The sequence below is a fragment of the Balaenoptera physalus genome, assembly GCF_965194825.1.
Source record: "Balaenoptera physalus genome assembly, chromosome: 10".
Taxonomy (NCBI): domain Eukaryota; kingdom Metazoa; phylum Chordata; class Mammalia; order Artiodactyla; family Balaenopteridae; genus Balaenoptera; species Balaenoptera physalus.
In genome coordinates, this window is record NC_138889.1 from 14,461,633 (window position 1) to 14,478,196 (window position 16,564).

Here is a 16,564-nt window from a genome sequence, read left to right on the forward strand (position 1 = left end):
TCTAAAAGGGCAATTTTGCATAAGTGCAAAGATAAATTTTACTAGTACTTCAAAAAAATTAAATAACACAGATCAGTTCCAAGAAGATACTCTCCAAACACTGATATTCTTTCTCCAGGGCACAATGCCACAGGCTCTATTTTAATCAAGGGATTGACAAACTTTTTTGTAGAGGACCAGAGAGTAAATATTTCAGGCTGTGCAAGCCGCGTTAAGTCTATGTCACACATTCTTCTTTGGTTGTTTTTTTAACAACACCTTAAAAAGGAAAAACTATCTTAGATGCAGGCTGTACCAAAACACCGAGTTTGTGGGCCGCAGTTTACCAACTCCTATTTTAATCTGTGGATGGCCACAAAGTGTAAATTCTTAATTTAAACGACATTTGCTTTGACCAAAGACCTGAAATACCTTTGTTTACAGATTTAACACTGAGAGACACTAATTTAACCACTGGACCACCAGAGAAGTCTGTTAATTTAAAAGAAATGTAACAAGAAGCAAATTAAGCCACCAAGATCAACTACCAGGAAGCTCTAGCATCAGACTGCTCTGACATTTGGGGAAGTGCCCCTTTCAGCTCCAATGTTACTGTAGAAGATGATGCATAATGGAAAATGGATTTTCCTAATCACTTTAAAACACAAGTAGCTTTCTGATACCTGGTCAACTGTTAGTATTTTTAGTGCTTACCAACTGATAATCAATTTGAATTCCAAAAGGAATAGCAATTCTGGAATAAATAAGAACTTAGTCATAAATATTAGCAGAGGTTACAAAAGCCCATAGCCTGAAGAAATGCTGCTGAATCAAAACGAAGTTAGGATGAAGGCAGATGAAGGCCATTGAGCCTGCTGCCATCAGGAACATCTAATCATTCTAATGTTGGCTAGTCAAATAACAGGTAACGTTTTCTGCTAATTGGTATATTTTAAAATCTAGTATAGATTTGAAAATAAATTAACATTTAGAAAAAAAGAAAGATAAAATTTACTCAGGGTAACAAGTGAAGTAGTAGAGAAAAATAATTTCACTCAAGGAATCCTTTCAAAATAAAAACAAAAGTCCTACTGAAGCTGAAAATCCAAACAATATAACCTGTCAATATGTGTACTGAATCTTTATCTGTAGAAGAAACCTGGAATAAAGTCATTAATGATGCAGTTTTACAGCCCCTAAGTTCCTAGACTCTAGCAGATGGAAAACAGTATGTACTCACAAGCCTTCCCTGAAGCCATCAATCAGCGCTTGGAAGAGAGGTTTATTGTGAGGGATTGTCTGGAGAATGTTCCCATCAGCAGTGACATACCCAATAGCCCACTGACCCAGACGAGTACAGCTCAGCCGGAAAATGTAACTGAGAACAGAGAGAGACAAAATCTTTAATATACACGCTTGCATTAGGGTGGAAAGACAAGACAGAGACAAAAATCAAAAGGACCATCAATAATAGATTCTTCAGTGGCTTCAGACCAAAAGCAAAAGACATATAAGCTCAATTCTTAAGTGGCTTGAAAGCATTTATCAAATCATAGTATCTGAATAAGTCAGTTCCTCTGATAAACAGACATCAGTCCTGACGCAGAAATGTGGTCACTGGGGAACTAGTAAAAGATCATATTTCCTCTATTTCAGCAAAGGTCACAGGAGAATAAAGTTCAAGTGAATAAACCTCTTTGCTTCATTGCACTGACCTGCCAGGTTTGTGAATGAATTTCTGGAGCCGAGCTTTCACTTCATCATATGTCAGGAAAGCCATGTAACCAGGATGAGTTACAGCAAGACTGTTCCAGTTCCTGAGCAAAGAAGACCAGGGCTAAGGAAACAAGAGATCAATCAGACCATTCGGCTCAAGACATACAACCAGCCTCAGAGCAATGAAGAACAAAAGGAAAAACAACCTGAATTCCCAATTATAAATTCTCCATTTAGTGTCACATATTTTCAATCATGTTGTTACTTTAAGGGAAGACAAACATGTTTGGGAAATAAGAACTCTGAAAAGCTAAGAAGAAAATTACACATGCTTATAGGGAGAAGCTTAACTGTACAAAATGAAATTCAGAAAGTTTCCAAGCAGCTCTAACCAACAGTAGTGAGGCTAAACAACAAAAACAGAGAAACAGGGCAAGGCCTAGATGTGCAAGTAAGAAGTTTCAAATAAAGGTTTATGCAAGGTGGCATATCCACCCATTGTTTTTAGAAAAAGAAAGAAATGAGTTCTTTGTGAAGCATCAATACATCTCAATATTAACAATCAAGAATTTCAATAGCATAGGAGAAAAAGCTGGAAACATACATAAATGTTCAATAACAGAACTCATTAAATATATTATACCCATCTTTAGGATGTTCTACAACCATTAAAATGATGCAAAGAAGAATATTTAATAATAGAGAAAGATTATACATGTGAGGGGAATAAAGCAGATTATATAGTTATTCTTTTTACAAAAAAAAATATGTATATATAAAATACAAAGTAGTTTTAACCTTTTTTTTTTTTTGGATATAGTTTCTAGAATGAATAAAAATATTTTCATAATAGGCAAAAATCCCAAATGTCCAAATGTTATTTTTTAAAAAGGTTTCTCTTCAGAAAAATAGCAAAAACTAGTTTAGCCAACATTTTAGTATCCTACCTGAAAGAGTCGTGTAAAGATGTCAAATTCAAACACTGAAATATAATCATTGCAGGTCAGATCAATAGTGGATTTCAGAGCCATGGCCTCCAGCCCAGAACTGATGGGATGTACTTCATGAAGGGCCTGTCTGAAGCTCTTCCAAGGTACTATTGTCCTAGGATGGGAGTGGGGGTAGGAGAGAAGGCACAGAGTGAGATAACAGATAATTTCAGGCATTGCTACATTCAAGGAAAAGAGAGCCACATTAAGCTCTCAATATCAATTTCAATTTTCTTAAAGAAGCTCAACTATATTTTACATTGAGAACAGAAAGGGCATAAATGATACATTTCTTAACTTTCTAATGAATAAATTAATAATAGAGACATCTTTCTCTACTTTTCTTTGGCAGAATGCCACAAGTTCATTCCCTTTCTCATCTTTCTTCAGACATTTGTTCTATTAGAGAAGCATTGGAAAGGGAGATAAGATTATCCTTTTGTATAACAGATGTAACCTGTGTCCAGATCTTTACTAACTGAAAGCTTGTGTTTAACTTCTTAAAAGCACATAAAACACTCTGTGCTCTTTTGAGGAACCCACACTATCAAGGACTTCACTAGAGGAATATAGGCTTAAGGTACAGGAAGAACAGAGTTCTGATAGAGATGAAGAAGAAATTATTTAACATAAGAATGATTAAACCCCAGATATGGCTAGCAACAGATATTGTGGGATTTCTATTTCTCAAGATCTTAAAAAATAAAATAAAATCTCATTGCCTTTGAAAAGTTTATGTATTCACCTGCCTGAAAGTAAGAGAACAAGTGGCGTTTCAAGCTCTTTTCTAATGTAGCCAGTTATTAAGTTAAAGGAAAAAGTTAAACTCATTCCCATTCTCTTCAACTAAGTTTTTAAAAATCATTAATTATTCTATATTTAATGTTTAAACATGATTTTTTAAAATAAATCAAGCGTTTAACAAACGTCAAATCAATATGTAGTATATACCTGAAACTAACTTAATAGTGTGCGTCAACTATATTTCAATTAAAAAGAAAGAAAGAAAGCATTTAAAGGGAGATTTACAATAGGATCTGTATATTCAACTGAAAATTTTTATTGTTTTCTACCTTTTCAGGTCTTTGAACCAAAATTTCAGAGGATATTCAAGAATATTTATATTAATACTTAGAAACATAAACTTGTCTCATAAAACTGTCTATATAATGTAAGACTTCTGAATATCAAAAAGACGATATAACAAAGTGGAAAGACAAGCCGTAGACTAGGAGAAAATATCTCTAATGTAAGTGACTAACAAAGAGTTAGTATCTTACAAGAGGAAAAAGACAAACAACTCAATAGGAAAATGGACAAGTCAGGAATAGGAATAGGAAGGTCAGAATAAGAATCTTGATTGGTGACAAATGTGAAAAGGTGCTCAAGCTCCCTTGTCATTTAGGAATATAACGCAAAATATGATACCAATTCATATCATCAGTGTTAGTCAAATTGCAGAGCTACTGGAACATGTGTACACTACTTATAGGAATATAAACTGGTACAACCACTGTGGAAAGCAATTAGGCAATATTTGGCAAAGCAGAAGATGTGAAACCCCCTGACTCAGCAATTCCACTTCTAGGTATGTAACTATTGAGAAACTCTTGCATATGAAGACAAATACAATTTTGCTTTCTGCAGCACTGTTTTGCAATAGCAAATAGTTTGAAATGTAAATGTCCATTAACAGCATAATGGATGAGCAAAGAAAGAGAAGAGCATTCAATCAAAGAGCGTGGGTTTCAATGGAACTGCAAAGGTTTATTTCTTTTAAAAAAAATAATCAGAGCAAAAAAGGTTGGGAAGTAGGTACACACATATTATTTTTCTGTTTCCCATGTTTTAAATATTCCATCAATAAAAAACTAAACAAAAACCCAAAACACAAGCTTCAGTTCTTCATAGTTCAAATTCATTATTTTGAGTCTTACTTTTCCCCAAAAGCTTTCCTCCAAAATTCTGCAGCATCTGCTTTAGTAATCCGAAATGTGTCTCCCTGAAACAGTCCACTTGGAAAGATTCCTTTTAGTTCTGCCAGCATGTGGCTGAAGATCAGGGACAGTTTGGTTAGGTTTCGCCTACAAATGATCAGAAGTGCAATGATTAAATGAACACATAAAATTATTTTTATTTTAAATGTGCTGAATTCACTACACCAGGTGTGTAATTATCATGCAAGAAAGACTGCTGCATTCACTAGGTCCACTCCTTTCCCTCTGTTCAATGTTATATGGTAAATAAGAAAAATTAAACAGTAATCTATTTTAAGACTTTTAATCTTAAATTAATCAGACCTAATAACTGAGCATAAACTTACATGAACAAACGTACTTTTTTAGGATGACAGGTAAAGAGGACTCAACAAATAAGTGTGAGAAGTTGTACACTGCTATAACCATTCACTCACAAAAGAAATGTTAGAAAAGCAAAATATATTATTTCCTGTTTTGCATGAACTAATCTGGATGTTTAAATTACCGCAACTCATCTAAATTAAAAATAAAGGCTTCCCTGGTGGCACAGTGGTTAAGAATCCGCCTGCCAATGCAGGGGTTCGAGCCCTGGTCTGGGAAGATCCCACATGCCGCGGAGCAACTAAGCCCGTGTGCCACGACTACTGAGCCTACGTGCCACAACTACTGAAGCCCACGCACCTAGAGCCCGTGCTCTGCAACAAAGAGAAGGCACCGCAATGAGAAGCCCGTGCACCACAACGAAGAGTAGCCCCGGCTCACCGCAGCTAGAAAAAGCCCGTGCGCGCAGCAGTGAAGACCCAACACAGCCAAAGATAAAATTAATTAATTTTTTAAAAAGTCAATTTTTGTCATACAAGTGGACTATGAAATTTCAAGTCAATTCATGATCAATTTTATTGCCTAAAAATTCTCTTTAATACAGATAGATTTTTCTCTTTTAATGCTATACTGGAGGGTCACCACTAGTCCCATCTTTGTCTTTCCTGGATAAAATGCTGCACTAAGTCTCTATAGCCCTAACTTTTCTGCAAAACACTGCTGAAATCTTTCTAATCAGCTTTTCAACAAATCAGCTTCAGCTTTTTGATATTTGTCTTCCTGCACTTGTATCAAGTTATATTCTTTCTAGTTTCCTATTTCTGAAAGCACCTACAAAAGTGATAAAATTAATATTCTTTGAAGACAGCCTAAAATAATTCATATGCTAAATAGCTCAAGTAAGATAAAAAATACAAGCACTTATCCAATCCCTAAACTCCATTAACTGTTTTCCTCCTGGTACTTTGAGAGCCTTCAATTATTGCTGGTTAGGACTTTTACTATTTTACCAAAGAGGAAACAAAAATAGAAACTATCGAGACTATATCACAGATAACATGATAGAAAATCTGCAAAGCACAAATTAGTCCCAATGACTTCCCAAAGACTTCTGCAGGACACCAGACTGCACTCAATATTTATATAACATTTTGCCAAATGTTAATCCTTAAAGATAAGCAGGAGAGAGTCCATGATTCCCTTAAGATATGCTAAGCTGTTGAGAACCTACTATGTGTAAAGAGCTATGCTAAACAGTATAGCAGAAAAACGTGTATCAGAGAAAATACTGGGTGGGTCAAAAAGTGCCTTCGGTTTTTTAAGTAAAAATAAAAGACACATTTTTCATTTTCACCAAGAACTTTATTGAACAATGTATTCACCCTTTTGTTCCACTACCTTCTGCCATTTTTCAGGCAACTTCATAATTCCATCTTCCCAAAACTTTTTATCTTTTTGAGCAAAGAACTGTTCTAGGTGCCTTTTACAGTCTTTCAGGGAATTGAAATTTTTTCCATTAAGAGAATTTTGTAAAGACCGAAATAAATGGAAATCCGAAGGTGCAATGTCTGGTGAATACGGCGGATGAATCAGAACTTCCCAGCCAAGCTGTAACAGTTTTTGCCTGGTCATCAAAGAAACATGCGGTCTTGCGTTATCCTGATGGAAGATTATGCGCTTTCTGTTGACTAACTCTGGACGCTTTTCGTCGAGTGCCGCTTTCAGTTGGTCTAACTGGGAGCAGTACTTGTTGGAATTAATCGTTTGGTTTTCCAGAAGGAGCTCATAATAGAGGACTCCCTTCCAATCCCACCATATACACATCACCTTCTTTGGATGAAGACCGGCCTTTGGTGTGGTTGGTGGTGGTTCATTTTGCTTGCCCCACAATCTCTTCCGTTCCACACTATTGTACAGTATCCACTTTTCATCGCCCGTCACAATTTGTTTTAAAAATGGAACGTTTCATTATGTTTCAGTAGAGAATCGCATGCGGAAATATGGTCAAGAAGGTTTTTTTCGCTTAACTTATTTGGAACCCAAACATCAAAGCGATTCACATAACCAAGCTAGTGCAAATGATTTTCAACGCTTGATTTGGATATTTTGAGTATGTCGGCTATCTCCAGCGTGGTATAACGTTGATTGTTCTCAATTATTGTTTCGATTTGATAGCTATCAACTTCAACTGGTCTACCCGACTGTGAAGCATCGTCCAGCGAGAAATCTCCAGCATGAAACTTCACAAACCACTTTTGACACGTTCGATCAGTCACAGCACCTTCTCCATACACTGCACAAATCGTTTTGTGCATTTCAGTTGCATTTTTACCTTTCTTGAAATAATAAAGCATAATATGCTGAAAATGTTGCTTTTTTTCTTCCATCTTCAATATTAAAATGACTACACAAAAATTCACCAATTTTGATAAGTTTTTTTAAATGCACACTGATATGACAACTGTCACATACAATCTAACAAAATTGTTTTGAATGAAGTTAAAGACAACCAAGTTCTACTAGAGCCATCTTACAGAAAAAACTGAACAAACCTTTTGGCCCACACAATACATATATCATACTCCCAAGGCTACAACAGAACTCTTTCTGCAAGAAATAGGTTTGAATCTTACTTCTTCCTGAAAATGTCTTTCCTTAGTTTCTCCAATGTCATCCTCTCTTGGTTCTCCTATTTGCTTTTGTTCTTCCTTTGGCTATTCTTTCTATTCTCCTAACATAACTATTTCCCAAGAATTTGCTCTCCATCATTTTCCTTTCTTTCCCCATGTACTTTCTTGACTCTTCCTTTGCAATCTCAAGGCTTCAGAAACTGCTTTGCAAAAGATTCCCAAATCTTAGGCCTTAGTAGCTTTCCAACTGCCTACTGAATTTCTCCATTCAAATGCTAGCACCACAAAGCAACACATTCAAAATTAAACTAACCTTCCTTGGGGATTGGGGGGGGGGCAGTAATAACAGATTCTGGGAATTTGGGATTAACAGATACACACTACTACATACAAAATAGATAAACAACAAGGACCTACTGTATAGCACAGGAAACTATATTCATTATCTTGTAATAACCTATAATAGAAAAGAATATGAAAAAGAATATATATATACAACTGAATCACTTTGCTATACACCTGAAACACTGTAAATCAACTATACTTCAATTTAAAAAAAGAAAAACAAATTTGTTAATTGGAATTAAATAATCTTTATACCTCTAAAAAATAAACTAACCTTCTTTCTCAAACCTGCTCTTTCTTCATGTTCTCTATTTTCTGTATTTAATGACAACACCATCTTACTTCCCACAAGTTCAGAACCTTAGAGTCAGTCATCTTAGCTGCCTCCATTTTCTTTATTCTCCATATCTGACTTGTCAATTTGCTAATCGTCTGTTGTCAATCCTACCTTTGAATTTGTATTATTATTCTAATATGCACTCCTTGCTACCTGCGTCTACCTACTCCATAATTCAAACTTCCGTCTTCAGTCTATTCCTATGCACGTTCAATCATACCACATATAACTGCCTTTCAAGGGGGGGGGGGGACAATTTCTACAGTACCAGTGGGACAAAATCCAAACTCAACTTTGATTTTTAGACTTTCCACTAACCTGGGTCTAACCTACCTTTATAACTAATTTCACTAGTATATTCTACTCAAACTGAACATTTTACCTCTTCTTATACATACTACCCTTATTCACTTTTGCACCTCTGAACCACTGCTTATTTGTTCCTTAGTCTGCAAAAGACCCAGCTTAACTGTCATTTCCTAAGAAGCCAGCTAGAAGTAATAAACCTCTAAAATACCCCCAGTATTTTCACTGAAGTTCTCTTATGTCATCTGAACCCATCTTGTACTACAGTTATTTGTGTACATGAGGGCTGAATTCATTTCTGATATATATTTATATCCCTTTGGCATCTGGCATAATTTCTAACCTTTATTATACCTTTAGAAAACATCTGACTGTATACTGTGTGCTAGGCACTAGGGATGGATACAACAATGCAACAAAACAAAATTCCTAGTTTTATAGCATTCACATTCCCATGGCAGAGTATCAGGTAGTAGGAGAAAAAGGCTTTGAAGAAAAACAAAGCAGGGTATGAGAAGAGAGGCATGTAAGATTGCTGTTTTAGAGGGGGTGGTCTTAGGAACCTCTCTTATTGTTGATTTTTAAGCCAATTCTGAAGTGAAGGCAGGAAGCGAGTCTTTGGATGACTGGGCCATGTCAGCATCTTTGACTCTTTAAATAATTTTCCACTGAGAATCTACCAGGTATCCAGTACTATGCTAGATCAGAGATAAAATATACATACCAAAATATAATGGACAAAAAGCTTTTTTAATTTGTGAAGTCAGCCACAAAAAGGTGAAAGTTATTGACCGCAAGGATGTAATGGCACCAGGTGCCTAAGAGCAATTTGAAGTGCTGACTGAAATAGTTACTCAAAATCAATTTAAGACACTTTCATACTCAAGGATGCATCCCCCAAAAAGCCAGCTTACATTTCTTAAAACCACCAGAGATGTGCACTGTAAGCATCACACTTCCTAAAACGAAAAGAAAGAATCTACAAAAGCCCATGGGTCAGAGTATTCTGTAAGTGGTCTGAGTTTAAATTCTGTTTCAAAAACATTTTAAGGCCTTAGGCTTATGGCTCAGTGTCTACAGTGTATAGGGCAGAATTTAATCAGCAAAATCTGTCTAAACATGTAAACTAAGAACAATGAGGCATGATGGATATTTGGGCTTATTACAAGTAAGCAATACATTTCAAAATTCTGTCAGCAGTTACTTCAATTCATACAATATGTTCTAACATTTCTCCAAATATCCACAAAGAAACACAACTGTTCTATTTTTTGTAAATGCCCTGAAGACAAAACTTTTCTTTCTCTGAGTAGCAGCAAGTAGGATCAATACAAGCTTTTCTTTAACTCAGTATTTGAAGAAAGTCATTTTTACTATCTTTCACGCTAACCATTTACATCTAAGTAACTGCAAATTCTACTCTATAGCTTCCATCTTTCCCTTCTCTTGTCCTCTCACAACTTCCCCATAATCAAATGCTGATTCAGTATGCAGTGTCAATTTTTAGAAAGGTTCAAGACTGGTGTGAGTTCTTTTCCCCCTACCTCAGGTCCTATTCTAAAAGCCAATGTACCTTTGTACCCCAGGCCTAAAGTAATGGTATACATTTTCTTGTGCATAATTTCAGCTAGTAAGGGACTAAGATTTATATGTCACTAATATTTAAGTATATAAAAATTAAATGCACAATTATAGCTCCTGTTTTAGCTTCAAAAGTCGAAAGATAAATACAATCTGATAGAAACCACAATCACCATTTCTATAGATCAAGCAAGACAGTGTGGGAAAGTAGCCTTTATATGAATATGAGATAAACAGAAAACTCCTCAAATGATGCCAACCAATGCATTTTCTATTACACAAAATACTGAAAAACAAGCTGCCTTGTAACTCTTGGCCACAAAGTACGTTGCAGAGAAAGAGGAAATGGAAAAAAGAACATAGTATGGGGAGATATATTAACCCTCTATATTAAAATGTATTTATTAATGTTTAAGACAAGTACGGGGCTTCGCTGGTGGAGCAGTGGTTGAGAATCCGCCTGCCAATGCAGGGGACACAGGTTCAAGCCGTGGTCCGGGAAGATCCCACATGCCGTGGAGCAACTAAGCCTGTGCACCACAACTATGCCCGTGCGCCACAACTACTGAGCTTGCACTCTAGAGCCCGCAAGCCACAACTACTGAGCCCACATGCCACAACTACTGAAGCTCGCATGCCTTAGAGCCCGTGCTCGGCAACAAGAGAAGCCACCGCAATGAGAAGCCTGCGCACCCCACGAAGAGCACCCCCTGATCTCTACAATTAGAGGAAGCCTGCGAGCAGCAACGAAGACCAACGTAGCCAAAAATAAATAAATACATAAATTTATTTATTTATTTAAAAAAAGAGAGAGAGGTTGAGATCTTCTAGAAAAAAATTAAATGATGACTTACAAAACAATCAGTCCAATGTATTCATAAAGATATTCTCACTTATGGTACTTTTTCTGAAACTCCATTTTGACAGAGATAAATTCTATAACTGACAAGCATGCTCTGTTTATTCTTTCTACAAAGGAGTACCTGAAAATATATATAACAGTCAAGACAACTAGAAATCTAAAATATATTTCCTGGTCTCCCATTAATTTATTGTGTCCTGTGAGGTTATTTAACCTCTCTGGGCCTCCATTGATTCCAATGTAATATAAGGAAGCTGGAACCAATTACTCTTAAAGATATCTTTCCATTTATAAAAATGTATAAATTTATGCTATATCACTGATTTGAAACTGGAAAAGAAACCTTAACTTCAGCAGTTTAATTTCATAAGATTGAAGAAGAAAGACATGAGAGAAAGCTAGCACTTTATCCTTATGTGACAGAGGACTAGAAATTATGTCAAGAAATAATAATTTTTAGAAGTATATTTTATTTCTGCCTGCAAAGAATTTAAATAAACTTATATCTTATGGAATTTAAATGAACAGTTAATTGTATGAACCATATATGGGGATAAATTAAAATATTGTTATCTACTCGTAACATTAGGGATCTGGCTAAACTCCAGAATCTGTAGTGGATTATTTTACTCAAAGAATTTTATCATTTCTGAAGAAATAACATGGAAACATCAAAAATCATCTCAGCTATATGAAAATACTATCACATGTGAAAATGGTTCAAAGACTCAGAAGTCGTTTTGATTTTTAAAAAGAGAAGAAAGTGGAGCTTTCCTTTTGAAAACAATAATTTAGTTAATATGTATACAATTATTATAAAATTCTTACAATTTCTGTTTGACTTTTATAATAAAAAAATTTTATAATAAAACATTGGGGGAAAACCCCAATAATCTATTTTAATAATATCTGTAGACCCAATGATCCTGTACTTCCCAGTGGGTAAATTTCAGAATGATTAACACAATACAATGATTGACAAACAAACTGCACAACATCATACATACAATACCATTTTGGAGCTGTAAAATATTTCCCAAATGAGGTCACAATATAACTCACTCTTTGCCATTCAGCCATAGTGTGGGCTGTAAAACCTATATAGATGATGATAAATAATTATACTGCTCAATAGTGAAGTGAACAATACTTTTAAGTATTTCATTTACTGGTACTATTTCAGTGATAACTGAGCTGCTTTTTCTATTCATTAAACTCCAAAACCTTATATGCAAACACTAGTGTCATCCAAAGAATGATGAGTGAGAACCTACTGAGATGACATTTATAACTCAATAGCAGCATCCTCTGCTCACAGTAATCAGCCTTAAAAATAGATACAACGGAACTTCTTTTAACAAAGCTTCACAGGAAGTCAATGAAGTACTGTTTAACTCTTATCTGCTTAAGCTGCTAAAAAAAAGGGGGGTGGGGCGAGGCAAAAAGCATCACCTATTCAAAAAAATTCTAAGCCAATATATCTAAAAATATCAATGGCCTTTTTCACTAAACATATTAAGTATATTTGATAATATACTAATGGTCCTGCTTCTGAGACCCCCAAGTTACATGGTAACAGATTACAACATTATCATTCAGAGCATTTTGAGCTGTTTCATAGAATTTTAAACCTAAAGAAACACTAATCTAATTCACCAGGTAAAAGGGAAGGCAGCAGCCCACATGAGAATCTCCAACATGCCCCTCGTTCTTCTATCAGATTAATCTTAAAACACAGACTCAACCTCCTTAATCCTTCTACACCAAAATCCTCAATGACTTCCCAATAACCACTAAAAAAGTTCAAGTTGCTATGCTTGTAAGTCAAAGCACTCACAATATGGTCCTGATTCACCTTTCTAGACATATACTATTAAATATTTCCCAAAACATTCTATACTTTCCAGGCCCCAGGCCTTCAGTGATGGTGTTACATCAGTAATATATATCCTCTCCTTCTCTAATAGTTAACATTAAGAGCTTACTGTGTATCAGATACTTTGTTAAGCTACATGTATACCTCATTTAATTCTCATAATAATGCTTTGAAACAGAAATTACTAATCCTATTTTACAAGGAGAAACAAAGACTTAGTGACATCAAATAACCTGCGCAAGGTCACAGAGCAAATAAGTGGCAGAGCAGGTCTGTGACTCAAGAGCCCAGGCTTTCTGGTATGATACGTATTTCCTTTCCAATGACTATGGTTACTTAAGTCCTGCCCATTCAAAATTCATTTTAAATGCTATCTTCTTGGTGTGGATGCTGGGGAGGGTGGGGGGGGCAGGGGGGCGGGGAAGGATTCCCAGTCTTCATTCAATGTCTACTTTCAAACTGAGACACCCCACACCCACATGCCCCACAGCATCTTGCTCACACTCTGTACTGGCTTCATCATGTTCTACTTTGTATCAGTTGTCCTATTCCCCAGCTGGATGACAACTCCTTAAGGGCAGGGACAGTGAAGGTGCCTTACACACTCTATGCCCTGCAGTGGTGAGCACACTGCCTTGCACTTAAGAGACAGTCAATACGTTTATAGACTTGAAAAATATTACCTATTTTTTAAATAAACTTTCTATTTTGGAATTTCAGATTTACAGAAAAGTTGCAAAGATAGTACAAAGCATTCCCATATACCCCTCATTCAGCTCTGGTTTCCCTTAATATTACTGTCGTACATTTGCCAAAACTAAGAAACCAACATCAGTACAGTGCTATTAACTACACCCTAGACCTTATTCAGGTTTCACCAGTTTTTTCCATTAATGTCCTTAACTATCCTGGGATCCAATCTAGGATACTACATTATATTTATTCGTCACATCTCCTTAGTCTCCCCTGGTCTGTAATAGCTTCTTAGTCTTTCCTTGTTTTTCATGACCTTAATAGTTTTGAGGAGTACTGGGGTTAGGTATTTTGTAGAACGTGTCTCAATATGTAAAGCCGATGTTTTTCTCATGCTCTGACTGGGGTTATGAGTTTATGGACACAATATCACAGAAGTGAAGTGCCTATCTCAACACATCATATTGGAGGGTACATGAAGTCCACATGACATCACTGGTGATGTTAACCTTGACCACCTGGTTAAGGCAGTGAGTATCTGCCATGCTTCTCCACTGTAGTCACTACTGGAAAAGATTTATTTTTTCACAGATACATTCCTTCTTTCCTAACTCATGTAAAACAGATCACTTACACCCAAGTTAGTATTTTTAAATGATTAATGTGATACATTCTCATTAAAGCACACACCATAGAGACATAATATTTATAAGTTAATATCTTTGGTTTTAGTGTGGTTGAAAAAAAAGAAAAATAGCTTAAAACTCATTGTGAACATTCAGCAAATGTTCACTAAGTTACATTAACTTATGGTACTCTCATCATTATTTCCTAAAGAGTTCAAGAATATAATCAGACTTCTCTATATTTTAAAACAACCTTTGAATTTACTCAACCCAAGTTCTGAAAGACAGATATAAGTTACATACACTGGAGCATCTGTCTGCAGCTAAAAGCCTATTAGCCCTGAGAACTGATTACTATTTCTCTATACCAGTTCCTTAAAGAACATACAAACACATCAGTAACATAATACAGAAATCTCCAAAATTTCTCATACACTCCCCCCAACAAATGACAAAAACCACCAAGTACTTTTCAGAAGTTTTATCCTGTGAACTTAAAAAATAAACTTAAAAGTATATAGATACATAGACAGACAAAGCAAATTATATACCGAGCAAGAGACAGCTCTAATACAATCTAATCAAGTATATAGAAAGTATATCTAATTATCATTAATTATTTAACTCCTGAGTATATGACATATCAGACATCTATTTCCATTTAAATATATTGTTTCTCTGAACAAACACAGAGTAGCTACTAAACTTTGCTATTCTCAAAACTTGGGAAAGATAATGAAATTTTCTATATCTATCTGTATCTCCTCTGTTTGGAGGCATCAATACCAGAAAAATCTTCATCACTGCCGTTTTCTTCAATATATTTTCCATGAAAAATAATCCTCCTCAAGTTCAAGATTCTATGTCTCTGTACAACTCTGGTATTAGCATTTTACTTATTTAGTTAGTAGTATTTAGTATTTAATTAGTAGTATTTTTATCAAATTCAACATACTTTTATTAAAAAGCTATAAATAAAGACAATGTCAGATAACACAGGAAAGAAGGTGTTCCTGGCCCTGACTAGTTATCAAAGCAGACTCACATTTAGGCAGACTTTGGTGAGTGCAAGAGTAAAGTATCAATAAAAACGAAGAGTCACAAGAGCATGGGTAGGAGAACCACTAATTAAAACTAGTGTAATTCAGGAGGCTTCTTGGATTTTAAAGAGTAGATGGGATTTCAACAGACAATATGGAAGGGAAAGGGATTCTAAGCCAAGGGAATGACCAAAGCAAAGGCTCAGTAGAAGAAAGTTCAGGGACTCGAAAATAAATGGACATGGCTACAATGTAGAATCATGGTAGCATAGGATAAAACTGAATAACACAGGCAGGACTCAAAATGTACAGATTTAACTATCGGGGTGAGAGATACTACAAACGCAGCAGGAAGTCATTAAGGGTTTGGAACTGGGGAGTGACATCGAATCTGTTTCGAGGCCATAAATGACGGCAAGCAGTATGAAAGATGAAACAGTGAGGAAACGACAAAAGCAGCAAGCTCAATTAGGATGGCACTGCAGTAGAAAGGTATGGGAGCCCAAACACGGGCAGTAAAATAAGACAGATTTGAGAGATACTGCAGAAGTAAAACCAAGAAGATGAGATGACTGAGTAGGAGGAGATGATGAACCTGAAACTGAGCCTGAGCAGCTGAGAGTAGGGTCTTAAAAATATATATATATTAATAAAGCTAATACATTTAAAGGGCTTACTATGTGTCAGGCATTTTATATTTTTTATTATTTAATTAATTTTCATTCACAGTCCTTTAAGATTGATTCTGCTATTACCCTCACTTTATAGATTAACAAACCTCAGCTGAAAGAAATTAATCCAAGAAGCAATCTCAGTAACTCACACCTGTCACCACTACATAATATTAACTGAGGGAACTCAGAAGAGGAAGTTGGTTTGCTAATGAAGAGGATACATTCAATGTTCAGACATGTCGAGTGTGAGATGTCTGAAAGATATTAATATGGCATGTCTAGCAGGCAACTTGGGAAAGAGGAGCAAGTAGGGAAACAGATTTGTGAAATCATGTATAAAACTGTTGACACAGTTGGGAATGACCTGTCTGTCTGCTAATTCCCTCACACAGGATAATCAAAATGAAATAGAATTTTTATCAAATCAACATGTTGCACACCTTAACCTTAAATAATGCTGTAAGCCAATTATATCTCAATAAAATTTTAAAAATTAAAAAGAAGGACTTCCCTGGCGGTCCAGTGGTTAAGATTCCACTCTCCCAATGCAGGGGGCGCACGTTCGATCCCTGGTCAGGGAACTAAGATCCCGCATGCCACGCTGTGTGGC

General features: G+C 35.7%; 1 protein-coding gene across 3 annotated transcripts in view; it reads right to left on the reverse strand.

The window, feature by feature from the left end:
• CBL (Cbl proto-oncogene) overlaps window positions 1-16,564 on the reverse strand; it is an 87,699-nt gene that overhangs the window by 30,013 nt on the left and 41,122 nt on the right. For 2 of the 3 annotated variants that reach the window (XM_082478005.1, XM_082478006.1), the window contains exons 3-6: window positions 4,622-4,768; window positions 2,643-2,799; window positions 1,695-1,816; window positions 1,220-1,357 (exon numbers count right to left, since the gene is read on the reverse strand). In XM_082478005.1, the coding sequence (XP_082334131.1) occupies window positions 1,220-1,357; window positions 1,695-1,816; window positions 2,643-2,799; window positions 4,622-4,768 (564 nt within the window). The remainder of the gene's footprint in view (window positions 1-1,219; window positions 1,358-1,694; window positions 1,817-2,642; window positions 2,800-4,621; window positions 4,769-16,564) is intronic. The other variant, XM_082478007.1, reaches the window with a different exon arrangement.